This window comes from Xyrauchen texanus, chromosome 36 (genome assembly GCF_025860055.1).
Source record: "Xyrauchen texanus isolate HMW12.3.18 chromosome 36, RBS_HiC_50CHRs, whole genome shotgun sequence".
Classification (NCBI taxonomy): Eukaryota; Metazoa; Chordata; class Actinopteri; order Cypriniformes; family Catostomidae; genus Xyrauchen; species Xyrauchen texanus.
In genome coordinates this window covers 32,963,267-32,977,170 of record NC_068311.1, presented here as the reverse complement: position 1 = coordinate 32,977,170, position 13,904 = coordinate 32,963,267, and the positions used below count along the sequence as shown (strand labels likewise).

Genomic DNA, 13,904 nt, shown 5'->3' with positions numbered 1-13,904 from the left:
TACACATTTCACCCAAAACTCTCATTACAGTAATGCAAAAAAAAAAAAAAATGTGTCCAGTACAATGTCACCTGGACAGTGAGTCCAGATTTTTTACTTAAACTTTTGTTTTTAATTCTCATTGGTGGTCGTCATTAGATTGTCATTGCTGTAAAACAGTCACTTTAACTATATTACAGTAAATCAAAATGATATAAAGCGTTTTGTGTAATTGAATAAGCATAAATAAAAGACATGATGCCATGATGTATAAATATTGTACAATGTAAATAATACTTTGTTGTTTCACATTACAGTAATGAGAATGAGATCTTTTTGCATTACAAAAATTTGAATTTGGGCTGAAAATGTGTTTAATTGACATATAAATAATGTCAAAAGCAAAAAAGGCTTCATATTCTTAATGAACATATATATACACCGATCAGCCACAACATTAAAACAACCTGCCTAATATTATTTAGGTCCCCCTCGTGCTGCCAAAACAGCACCAACCTGCATCTCAGAATAGCATTCAGAGATGATATTCTTCAGCACAATTGTACAGAGTGGTTATCTGAGTTACTGTAGACTTTATCAGTTCAAACCAGTCTGACCATTCTCTGTTGATCTCTCATCAACAAGTGTTTCATACACAGAACTGACCCTCACTGGATGTGTTTCATACACAGAACTGACCCTCACTGGATGTGTTTCATACACAGAACTGACCCTCACTGGATGTGTTTCATACACAGAACTGCCCCTCACTGGATGTGTTTCATACACAGAACTGCCCCTCACTGGATGTGTTTCATACACAGAACTGACCCTCACTGGATGTGTTTCATACACAGAACTGCCCCTCACTGGATGTGTTTCATACACAGAACTGACCCTCACTGGATGTGTTTCATACACAGAACTGCCCCTCACTGGATGTGTTTCATACACAGAACTGACCCTCACTGGATGTGTTTCATACACAGAACTGACCCTCACTGGATGTGTTTCATTCACAGAACTGACCCTCACTGGATGTGTTTCATACACAGAACTGCCCCTCACTGGATGTGTTTCATACACAGAACTGCCCCTCACTGGATGTGTTTCATACACAGAACTGCCCCTCACTGGATGTGTTGTGTTTTTCATTCTGAGTAAATTCTAGAGACTGTTGTGTGTGAAAATCCCACAAATACTCAAACCAGCCCGTCTGACACCAACATTCATGCATGCTATTATCTAATCAGCTTGTCGTTTGTCAGCAGTGCAGTGCATAAAATCATGCAGATACGGTTCAGGATGTTAAGTTAATGTTCACACCAACCATCAGAATGAGGAAAAAATGTGATCTCAGAGATTTGGACGATGGCATGATTGTTTGAGTATTTCTGTAACTGCTGAGGGAAATCTACTTAGTGCATGACACGAGTAATTTTTCCAACAATTGTTTACAGACCGATTGTTTCACCTTCAGTGGACTATATCACAATTCCAGTGGGTCAGATGTTTACATTCACTAAGTTAACTGTGCCTTTAAGCAGCTTGGAAAATTCCAGAAAATGATGTCAAGCCTTTAGACTATTAGCTAATTAGCTTCTGATAGGAGGTGTACTGAATTGAAGGTGTACCTGTGGACGTATTTTAGGGCCTACCTTCAAACTCAGTGCCTATTTGCTTGACATCATGGGAAAATCAAAAGGAACAGCCAAAACCTCAGAAAAAACATTGTGAAGCTCTAAAATTCTGGTTCATCCTTGAGAGCAAATTCCAAACACCTGGAGGTACCACATTCATCAGCGATCATCTCCTACAGATGAACGGAGTTTGGTGCGATAAGTGCAAATCAATCCCAGAACAACAGCAAAGGACCTTGTGAAGGTGCTGGAGGAAACAGGTAGACGAGTATCTATATCCACAGTAAAACGAGTCCTATATCTACATAACCTGAAAGGCTGCTCAGCAAGGAAGAAGCCACTGCTCCAAAACCACCATTAAAAAACAGACTATAGTTTGCAAGTGCACATGGGGACAAAGATCTTAGTTCTCTGGTCTGATAAAAAAATATGGAACTTTTTGCTCCATTATGTTTGGAGAAAAAAGGGTGAGCCTTGCAAGCTGAAGAACACCATCCAAACTGTGAACCATGGGGGTGGCAGCATCATGTACGTGTGTGTTAGATAAAGGAAATGAGGAAGTCTCTGCAGGACACTGAGAGTGGACTACAGAAGATGTCCATCGCTCATCACATTCAGGACAGAGGACACGTGGTTGAGAGGAAAGAGAACAAAAAGACTGGAGAGAAAGTACTCAACCAGGACTTCCAGAACATGGATGAAAGTGAGTCTGTTCAACTGCAGTTACTTTACTTTGGGGGTGCTTTGCTGCAGACTGGTGCACTTTACAAAATAAACTCAACCAAAAAATGTCCTCTCACATTCAACTGCTTTTATTTTCAGCACACATAACATGTTTAAATATTTGTATGAACATAAAAAGATTCAACAACTAAGACATAAACTGAACAAGTTTCACAGACGTGTGACTAACAGAAATGGAATAATGTGTCCCTGAACAAAGGGGGGTCAAAATCAAAAGTAACAGTCAGTATCTGGTGTGGCAGCAGCTGCATTAAGTACTGCAGTGCATCTCCTCCTCATGGACTGCACCAGATTTGACAGTTCTTGCTGTGAGATGTTACCCCACTCTTCCACCAAGGCACTTGCAAGTTCCCGGACATTTCTGGGGGGAATGGCCCTAGCCCTCACCCTCTGATCCAACAGATCCCAGACGTGCTCGATGGGATTGAGATCCGGGCTCTTCACTGGCCATGGCAGAATACTGACATTCCTGTTTTGTAGGAAATCACACACAGAACGAGCAGTACTGACTGGCCTGCAGCCCCATAAGCAGCAGTGTGAGATGCATTGTTTGTGGTTTGTACCTCCTCGGACCACTGTCGGTAGGTACTCACCACTGCTGACCGGAAGCACCTCACAAGACTTGCCAATTCAGAGATGCTCTGAACCAGTTGTCTAGCAATAACAATTTGGCCCTTGTTAAAGTCACTCAGGTCTTCTCCTGCCCATTTCTCCTACATTCAACACATTGACTACAAGAAGTGATTGTTCACTTACCATCTAATCTACCCAGACCTTGAAATGTGACCTTGTTAGGAGATGATCAACATTATTCGCTTCTCCTGTGGGTGGTCATAATGTTTTGGCTCGCGTGTGTGTGTGTGTGTGTGTGTGTGTGTGTGTGTGTGTGTGTGTGTGTGTGTGTGTGTGTGTGTGTGTGTATATACTGTATATGTTTTATGAGATTCACCCAACTCCATTTAATTAATAATGGTTAATTTATCCTGCTAACCCTGTATGATGTACGTGTGTGTTAGATAAAGGAAATGAGGAAGTCTCTGCAGGACACTGAGAGTGGACTACAGAAGATGTCCATCGCTCATCACATTCAGGACAGAGGACACGTGGTTGAGAGGAAAGAGAACAAAAAGACTGGAGAGAAAGTACTCAACCAGGACTTCCAGAACATGGATGAAAGTGAGTCTGTTCAACTGCAGTTACTTTAACAAGTTTATTAAAAAACATTTAAGGTTTAGCAGTAAAAACATCCATAAAAAGTGATGAAAGTTTATATAACTTTAAACACAAATGGTTTAAATAACCTAATAAAAAGAGAGAAGGTACTTCAGAAACTTAAGAGAAATAAAGGGGGCACTTCTTTTTTTTTTTTACAAGAAACATATTTAAATAAAGATGAACATATAAAATTAGAAACGTTAGTTGCAGCTCAAATATTTGCATCATCATTTACAACAGCAAAAAGAGGAGTCAATAATGGTTAGAAACATTTGAACTTTAAAAGTGAAATTAGTAAAATAGATAAGGAGGGAAGATATGTACTAGTGAAAGGAGAAGTAGAAGGACAATTCATAAATCTAATTCATGTATGCAACCCACCTGGGGAAATTTAAGTTTTTAAAAAAACATTTTATTATTGTTAGTAATGGAGGTTATAGGATTACTAGTTATGGATGAAGTACATGAATCAATAAAAGGGGCTACACTCTTGCAACAAGCTGGTGAGGAGCTGGAGTTGATAGGTCTGAGGCATTTTATGCATCCACAGATTAAAGTGTTCACATGTTATTCTGAAACTCATAATATTTATTCTAGACTAGATTATATATTTATGTTTAAAGATGATGTGTTAAGAAAATTTAACAAAAAAATAGTAGTGAAGTAGATCATGAAGTAGTGATGATGGAAATGGAGTTTGGGAGTATACAATGAATTTCAATATGGAGGTTTAATAATTCTCTTCTTAGGGATAATATTTGTATGGTTAAAATAATGCATTTCTTTAAAATGGTGGTGGTGGTGGGCTAAAGCACTGAACTGCTAAGCAGAAGGTTGTTGGTTCAACCCCACAGCCACCACCATTCTATCAGTCCTTGAGCAAGTCACTTAACTCCAGGTTGCTCCTGTAATAAGAGCACTGTAAGTCACTTTGGATAAAAGCGTCTGCCAAATGCATAAATGTAAATGTAAAACTAGGGAAATAATAGAATATGCATCATGGAAAAAGTAACAAAATCACAGGAAAAGCATGTGAAAAATAAAAATAAGGAGATTTATGAAGAGCTAAAGAAGGCAAGGAAGGCCTTACCTAGAAATTGAGAAGATTTTTATGTATTCTAGACAGTAATACTATACTTAAGATAAGATCTCTGAAAATGTTTGCATTTAAATTAAAAACAAAAATACAAATCTGTAATAGTGAGTATAAGGGATAAAGATTTAGTAGAAAGGAAGGGAAAGTTAGAAATAGTTTCATGTTGTAGAGATTATTATTATGTCTCTTTATAAACCAGATTCAGAAATTTTGGAAACAACTAAAATTAAAAACTACTTGAATTTGTTTTAATCTTCTTACAATACAAGTCAACAAAATACATTTTTAACCTTTTTTAATAAACAGTAAGTAAAAAAGTAAAACAGAAAAATGTCCAGGTACTGATAGATTTACAAATTAATTTTAGAAGGAATTTAATAAATTGTTGTCCCCAATATTGAGTGAGGTGTTTAGCTGGATTTGAGGAAAGGAAGAGTGGCCACAGACATGGAACTCATTCATTATAACCGTAATACCAAAAGATGGGAAAGACCCCGCACAATGCTCATCTTATAGACCTATATCGTTGTTAAATATAGATCAAAAGCTATTCACGTCAGTAATTGCTACCAGACTTGGTTCCCTAACCCTAACCCTAATCATCCAAGTGGATGCTGCACACTGGTGGTGGTTGAGGAGATTCCCCCTGTACTATGTAAAGCGCTTTGAGTGCCTAGAAAAGCGCTATATAAATGTAAGGAATTATTATTATTATTATTATTACTTGCTGATGTAATACCAACAATAATTCACTTCAAAAATGTATATTTTATGATAATGTATGATGAACACTAAATCATTGATTATACAACTAAAACTAAGAAACAAATGTTAATAATGACATTAGATGCTGAAAAAGCTTTTGACAGGGTTCTATGGCCCTTTATTTTTGAAACTTGTGAAGCATATGGCTTAATCAATGGTTTATTAAATTAGTCAAAAGAATATACAACCATCCAAATGCAAGAGTTATGGCCAATGGAGTTCTTTCAGATTAGTTTGCATTAATGAGGGGGACAAGACAAGGGGATCCCTTGTCACCTCTGATATTTGCTTTATGCATAGAGCCTTTAGTACAGAGTTTAATTCCACAATAAAAGGTCTTAAATTTGAGGATGAGGAACAGAAACTTGCATTGTATGCAGATGATGTAATATTGTTTTTAACAGATGTAGAAACATCATTACCCTCCGTGTTAGAAGAGATTTATATGGAGATTTATGAGGTTATAAACTACATTTTAATAAGACAGAAGTTATGGAAATAGGGGGAAAATTACAAAAGGATTTTAAAAAGAAATATGATATTAAATGGAACCAAACTGAAATAAGGTACTTGGGAGTGATAATTCCAAATTAATTCCATGATTTTAAAAGGTGTAAAATACTACCATTAGCTTTGTTTGAAAAAATAATAACAATTAAAATTAGTATATTTCCAAGATTCTTATTTCTGTTTCAAAACCTTCCAGTTTACATACAGCTTAGTAGTTTTAAAAACTGGCATTGCATTTGTAGAAAATGTATCTGGGATGAAGGAAAACCAAGAGTAAAACTTAAGGTCTTACAAAACAGTAAACGAATGGGGGGTCTAGCATTGCCTAATTTGGAGAATATTATTATGTAGCCCAGGTTATGCCAATTTTGAATTTGGATGCAAGTGGATAATATATCAAAGTGGAAATGTATGGAAACAAGGTCACTTGATGCAATTAGTACATTAATATTCTGTGGGAGAATGAAGAATATCAATACTAGTTATTATTGCATTGGTGAAACTTTTAAATGTTGGAGAAGAATTTGTAAAGTGGTGAATATTAGGGATCATGAGATGGTCTGTTGAAGAGAAATAGCAAGAGATCCAGATTTTAAACCAAATGCTTTTGATGATGTATTTAAGGTTAGGGCTTATAAGATGTTATCAAATTTATGGAGACAATGAGATGGAGACATTTGAGAACATAAGGGGAAAATATGTATTGTCTAGGAAATGATTTTACTAATATCTTCAAAAAACACGTTATTTAAAAGATGAAATTAAAGTAAAAACTTGAGACTATATTCACCCTCTGCACTTTATGATTAAAGTTAGTCAAATTAACAAAGTAGATCATTTGAAAGGATGAATAAATAAAACATTTCAAGAAATTTTTAAATAAAATGGGAAGTTGAGTTGGACAATGAAATAACAGAAGGAGATTGGAAACAAAGTTTAAAAGAAATTGATTAGAATTATAATTATTATTAAATTATTATTATTATTAAAATTAAAAACGATGCAATCTTCATTTTGAAAAGAATACGCTTGGAAAGTTAATATGAGATATTTCATAACCCCAGAATTATCCTCTTAAGTATAATCATTCATCTTTAGGTTGCCGGACAAGCTGTGGTGAACTTAAAGCTCATTATAAACATATTTCTTATAGAAGTAATTCAGGGAATAGAAGACATTTTTAAGAAACCAAATATAATAAAGATACAACATATAGTCTTTGGTATAATACCTGTGCAACATTATAAAGATGAGTTATATTTATTAAGAATACTGAGAACTACAGCTTTTAAAGCAATAACAACATTTTGGAGATGGCAAGTGTCACGATGTGGCTAATCAGGAGAAGGCAGACAGAAGGTAGGATCCAAACGCGGGTTTATTGATCAAGGAGATAAACAGACATAACAAATGAAACTGCCGCGATGGGCAAAATAAAAACAAGACACGAAAACACAGGAACTGGGAACACGGGAAAACAGGCATGGGAGCGAACATCAACATTCATAGGAACGGTGGGAACACGAACATCCAACAACATTCAACGACCGACAGAGACTGAACAAACAGACAGGGTTTAAATACATGAACAAGGGAAAAAGGGGCCAATGAACAAACAGAACTCAAACAAGGTAACAAGGTGATGAACAGAAACCAATGGCAAACTAATGAGGACAGGTGAAAACAATGACAGAGAACACGAACGCTAACAGGGAGACTATGGAGCTACACAAGGGACAAAAGTGAAAACTAAGGAATACAAAAATGGTAAACAAAGGGCAACGGTGAAACAAGACAAGGTAATCGTTACAGCAAGAGTCCCCAATTTTAAACGATTGTTAGATCTAGTTTTCAAAATGGATTCTATAGAAATGATAACAGATGAAATTAAGAGCAAAAGTATACTTTTTGAAAAGATATGGGCACCTCTAAAATCAAAGAATATAATATAAAACAAAGGACTATACATTAGATTAATTACTTTTTTCATATAACACAATGTATTTCTCTATATGTATAAGATATTAAAGATTTACAAAGGTAAGCTATTCTGATGACCCAGAATTTGTATCATATCAGTTGAATGACACATTCAGAGTCATAGTGTGAATATATAACCCAATATTTCTTAATAGCAGGATTTTAAAAGAATACAGCCATGTTATAATTATTCACCCCCTAGCATGTAGCTGTTTCATAGGGTGTGTTCACACTTGTAGTTCGGTTCTCTTGGTCCGGACTAAAGAAAAATATACATTTAGTCCTGGTTCACTTAATGTTCACACTGGCATTTTTTACACCAAACCTAAAGATACAAAACCATAGGCATCAGGAAAAAGATTGGACAGCTTATATGATGTATATTTTGCAGATGACTGAACTTGCCAAGCATCCAAAACAATGCTGGCAAAATGCGCTCATTGGATATGTATATATACTGTATATATATATGTATGGTGCTATTTTTACCATCTGAGAAAAACAAAGAGCTAATAAAATGTGTAAAGGAGTCAAAATAGCGACAGGAATTCCTCTGTTGCACACACAAACGAACATATGCTGCAAGGAGACGGCTGACGGCGGTTCCGACACCTGTCCCGAACTGTAATGGCCAATAGCTCCTATGATGAGAAGAACCAGCTTGAGGTCAGTATTAGGCAAATTACTTCCTGTTTTTGGTCCGTTTAGACGTCTTTGGTCCATGCTGCATTCATACATCAATCGAACCGCACCAGAGTTCGTTTGGAAGCGGACCGAGATCCACTTTTCAGGCGCTTGTTTGGTGCGCACCAAGGTTCGGGTGACAGCATTCGCACTTGTTCAAATGAACCACACTAACAGAGCAATCACACCAGAGTTCATTTGAATCTAACCAAACCTACCAAGTGTGAACACACTCTTAAATATGTAAAACTACACAAGTAATTGTTTTAAAACTAAATTAAGCCATCACTCTGCAATGGCACTTATTTAAGTTTTAGAAGCCAAAATGTATTTCCATGTGAAAAAATGCAATTAAATATAAGCTGTCTCAAAAACTAATAGAGGAGATTATTTCATTACACATGAAAAGACCGTGGCTAAAAGTACATGTCCAAGGCACTTCAATGTCCAGTAGACAAAGTTGGCAGCACCATTCATACATTTTTTAAATATGGTAAAACAGCAACCTTCTTGGGGTGTGGAAGAAAGCAAAACTTGACCAAGGGAAATGTTGACTTGAGTATTCAAGAAGGTATTTGGAAAGACCCGTGGAGTCCTGGAAGACCGTTTTATAGACATATGACACTAAACTGTAAATGAGTTTTAGACCCATGGGTCAGCAGTACGTCTGGAGTAAGACGACAAGGTGATGACAAGAACGACACCATCCCCACGGTCAAGCATGGAGGTGGGTCAGCCCTGTGATGTGGGTGTTTTGTGGTTGCAGGAAACGGCTATCCTGATTAAGTGACTGCCACCGTGGATTCTTTCAGGTAAAGATGTGATGCCTTCAGTGTGTAAATTTAAGTTTGGTGATCACTAGACTTTCCAGCAAGACAATAACAACAAGGATACATCCAAGTTGTCCAAAATCAGCTTCAGGGATGGGTGATGTCCTTGAATGGCCCTTTCAGTCCTTCATTAAAATCCCTTTGCAAACCTTTGTTGGGATTTCAGTGAAGCAGTGGCAGCACAGGAACCAAAGAAGATTTTGCTCATGAGAAATGTGTTAAGACTCTAATATAGAGAACTGAAGCCTGAGAACACTTACCTGAAACATTTATTTGCTGTTATTAGGAGGATGCTCCACAAATGATTGACTCTGGGTGTTGAATATGTTTGACATGACATTTGTGGACAGAATTACTTAATATTTATTTTAAACATTCTCTTTGTTCTCAAAAGGTTTTAGTTTATGTGTTTTAAATCACATCACCAGAACACATTGCTGGTCAGGGGGTCTGAATAACTTTGATTGCAACTGTATATGTGAATATAAGTAAAAAAAAAATAAGTTTCTATTTATGTTTTTTTTTTTTATGTGTTGGTGGTGGGTATTATCACAAAAGAAAAATTAAATGAAATGAAAAGTAGAAGAAAAAGTGAACAATTATTATAATTTATTCAATGGTTTGAATGGAAAGACTTAATAAAGTATAAATGTGATGAAAGCGATCAGGAATTGAACAGTTCTGGGTCTGAATCCTCACTATGTGAATTCATGTCAATTTCACCCTGTTCCTCACACAATCTTATGACATTTTATATAAAAAGTATTAAACAAGAGCACAGACAGACAGAGTGCATTCTGTGTGAACGGCCCTTTAGTCTCCTCAATTCTGTTCAATTCAACTTTCAAAATCATGATGATTTATGCTGTTGACTATGTTTTGTCATGTCAGCGGAGGCGCAGTCGTTCGATGAGGAGTGGCAGAGGGAACTGTCCAGATTCCAGGTTTCTTCTCCCATGTGTCGTCTGGAAGCCCCAACACATCGAGCTGTGCACCGAGCAGCCATCAACGCACCACCGCAGATGCGCAAGTAGGGGTGATCGGAGGGTTACCGATATCTCAGTACCAGTGAGGTGTTTGTCTGCAATTAATGCACTATAAATAACCAACTGATACATGCATAACCATACTGCATGACATCATAATGTCAAAGGTCATTTAAGCAGTCACATGAGAGATATTAACTTCTTTGCACATAGTTGTGTGTGAAATTGCTGAGAAATGTCCATTTTCTGAAGTGTATAATTGCTTCAGTGTGTTTATTATTATTTCTGTGGTTTTGTGTTCACAGAGACGCCAAAGCAGCTGCAGGAAAAAAACACACATTTCAATCAAGTCAACGTTAAAGGCTCCGGTGTGAAGAAACAATGAAAACACATTCACAATAAAACATATTTGATACTCACTAGATCACACAGTACACGTGTCTCTGTAGTATTTAGTGTGACTTATTTTGATGAACATAATAATAATAAAGTTATTTTCTCTGGGAGGCATTTCTCACTATGAATGTGATATGAACTTCTCTTTTTCTCAGTTCTTTCTCTCTCAATGTGTCTTTTCATTTCCTACACATGTATTAGGATGAACTACTGATGTTACTGTTCTCTAATACACTTGCTCTTGAAACCTTCCTTTGCTGTATACATTTGTAAAAATCACAAGACTTTTATATAAATGTTTCTCATAGTTTTGACTTTGTTGCTTGTGTGATAATGTTATCAAGCCACTCTTAACAGGAGGTTATTTATTTTATTATCTTTTTTTACTAATTGGTATGTTTATTTCCCCAACCTTAATCACAAATAATAAATGAACTAATATAGCAAATAATAAACTATTAACTGATCTTTAAATACTTTGCAACTGCAAACTGTAATCCTGCAGTTTCTTTTGTCTCAGTAGATTGAGCAAGAATAATAAATATGAAATGAATTTATGCGACATGTAAATGGGTGAATCTTATGAAAACATGTCCGGGTTATGGATAGGTTCACCCCAAAATCAAAAGAGAAATAAGAAGTTATGCTTTATTTTAAGAAAATGGAGACTATTGTTTAGATGGCTAAAAGTGTTTGCATTGGAGTATTAATTAAGAACATTGAAGGTGCGTTCAGTAACTTTTCTGTTAAAAGTTACTCTGACTCCTAGTGGTGTGGATCAGCAATCTTTTAAAATCAATAGTTTTTTCAACTGGCTGGTGTTTTTACGGACATTTTCAATCTGTCCCTCTCCCTGTCTGTAGTCCCCACATGCTTTAAAACATCAACCATTGTGCCTGTACCAAAGCAAGCCACAATCACTTGCTTAAATGACTGGCGTCCTGTTGCTCTGACCCCCATCATCAGCAAATGCTTTGAGAGGTTAATCAGAGATCACATCTGCTCTGTTCTGCCCCCCTCTTTGGACCCATTGCAGTTTGCCTACCGCAACAACCGCTCCACCGATGATGCCATTGCATCTACAATACACACTGCTCTCTCCCATCTGGAAAAAAGGAACACATGTGAGAATGCTGTTTGTAGACTACAGCTCAGCATTCAACACCATAGTGCCCTCCAAGCTTGATGAGAAACTCCGGGCTCTGGGCTTAAACAGCTTGCTGTGCAGCTGGATCCTGGATTTCCTGTCAGGCAGACGTCAGGTGGTTAGAATGGGCAGCAACACCTCGTCATCACTGACCCTCAACACTGGAGCCCCACAGGGCTGTGTTCTCAGCCCACTCCTGTATTCCCTGTACACACATGACTGTGTGGCAACACATAGCTCCAATGTCATCAAGTTTGCTGACGATACGACGGTGGTAGGTCTGATCACTGACAATGATGAAAGAGCCTACAGAGAGGACGTCAGTAAAACCAAGGAGCTTGTTGTGGACTTCAGGAAGAAAGACGGAGAACACAGCCCCATCACCATCAATGGAGTACCGGTGGAGAGAGTCAGCAGCTTCAAGTTCCTCGGTGTCCACATCACTGAAGAACTCACATGGTCCATCCACACTGAGGCCGTTGTGAAGAAGGCTCACCAGCGCCTCTTCTTCCTGAGACGGCTGAGGAAGTTTGGAATGAACCAACACATCCTCACACGGTTCTACACCAGCACTGTAGAGAGCATCCTGACTGGCTGCATCACCGCCTGGTACGGCAATAGCACCGCCCACAACCGCAAAGCCCTGCAAAGGGTGGTGCGAACTGCCAGAAACATCATCGGAGGTGAGCTTCCCTCCCTCCAGGACATATACACCAGGCGGTGTGTGAAAAAAGCTCGGAGGATCATCAGAGACTCCAGTCACCCCAGTCATGGGCTGTTCTCACTGCTACCATCAGGCAGGCGGTATCGCAGCATCAGGACCCGCACCAGCCGACTACATGATAGCTTTTTCCCCCAAGCAATCAGACTGTTGAACACTTGATCTATCACGATCAATAATTAGCACTGCACTTTATTCAGCTATAATCTCACACTGGACTGTCAACATATTCTCCTCAATATACTACTTCATATATATATATATATATATATATATATATATATATATATATATATATATATTTCATATGCTCCTCACTTATTGTATTGCATATTGTGTATTCTATATTGTATTCTATATTGTGTGTATTGTATATAATTATCGTGTTGTGTAAGTATGTGTACATTAGATATGTAAATTGTTTTGTGTAAGTATGTTGTTTACTGTAATTGGTATATGTCTCGTCACTGTCATGACTGCTATGTTGCTCGGAACTGCACACAAGGATTTCACCTACTGTTGCACTTGTGTACATGGTAGTGTGACAATAAAGTGATTTGATTTGATTTGATTTTGAGTTCCCCGTCTGTCGCTCACTTCGATGTTGTGTCGAAGAAGCGACACTAGGGGTCTCTCTTGAGTGCCAAATATGCCTCTGGTCTATGAAAAAAGGCCAATGGGAATTAGGCAGACAGTATTTGCATACCCCGCCCCCATAAAAGCGGGCAAATACGTCAAGTTCTTTCAGAAATGTTCTTCGGAGCCGATGGTCATGTATGCAGTCAGCTGCGAGTTACACACCTGTTCCGTTGGACCGTTTGTGGATAGTTCATGTTCTCACTTCGAGAGCATGACCATGGCAACGTTGCGGTCGCGGCTTGCTTTCAACCAAAAGCACGCCACTCCAGCCGCCCCCCACATTGCTCCTTCTTTCCACGGGATTGAGAATGGTGCGGCTGGCGATGGAGGCGATCTGGGGACGGCAGCGGGTGAAGCTCCGCCGGGTACGCCGCCTCGGACCACCCGCCCCCCGGTACGCTCATTGACTCTCGTCCGCGCTCAAGGCAACAGCGGCTCGCCTTACAGCCAGCCTGCCTATCCTCTAGAGCTCGAGGTGGACTCCTCAAAAGGAGATTCTGTACATTCGGATCCCTGGACGATTCCTCCCTAGCCCTGTGGGTCCATAATTCAGCGGAGGAATTTGCTGACCC

At 38.2% G+C, this 13,904-nt stretch overlaps 1 protein-coding gene across 4 annotated transcripts in view; it reads left to right on the top strand.

The window, feature by feature from the left end:
* The window catches only part of LOC127630273 (myeloid leukemia factor 1-like), a 45,693-nt gene extending 34,350 nt beyond the window's left edge, over positions 1-11,343 (top strand). Inside the window, exons 5-7 of one of the 4 annotated variants that reach the window (XM_052107766.1) lie at positions 3,380-3,539; positions 10,335-10,473; positions 10,735-11,343. In XM_052107766.1, coding sequence (XP_051963726.1) covers positions 3,380-3,539; positions 10,335-10,473; positions 10,735-10,789 — 354 coding nt within the window. In that variant the 3' untranslated portion in view covers positions 10,790-11,343. Of the gene's footprint in view, positions 1-2,162; positions 2,323-3,379; positions 3,540-10,334; positions 10,517-10,734 lie in introns of all 4 variants that reach the window. The other 3 variants (XM_052107767.1, XM_052107769.1, XM_052107768.1) reach the window with 3 other exon arrangements.
* The last annotated feature ends 2,561 nt before the right edge of the window (positions 11,344-13,904 follow it).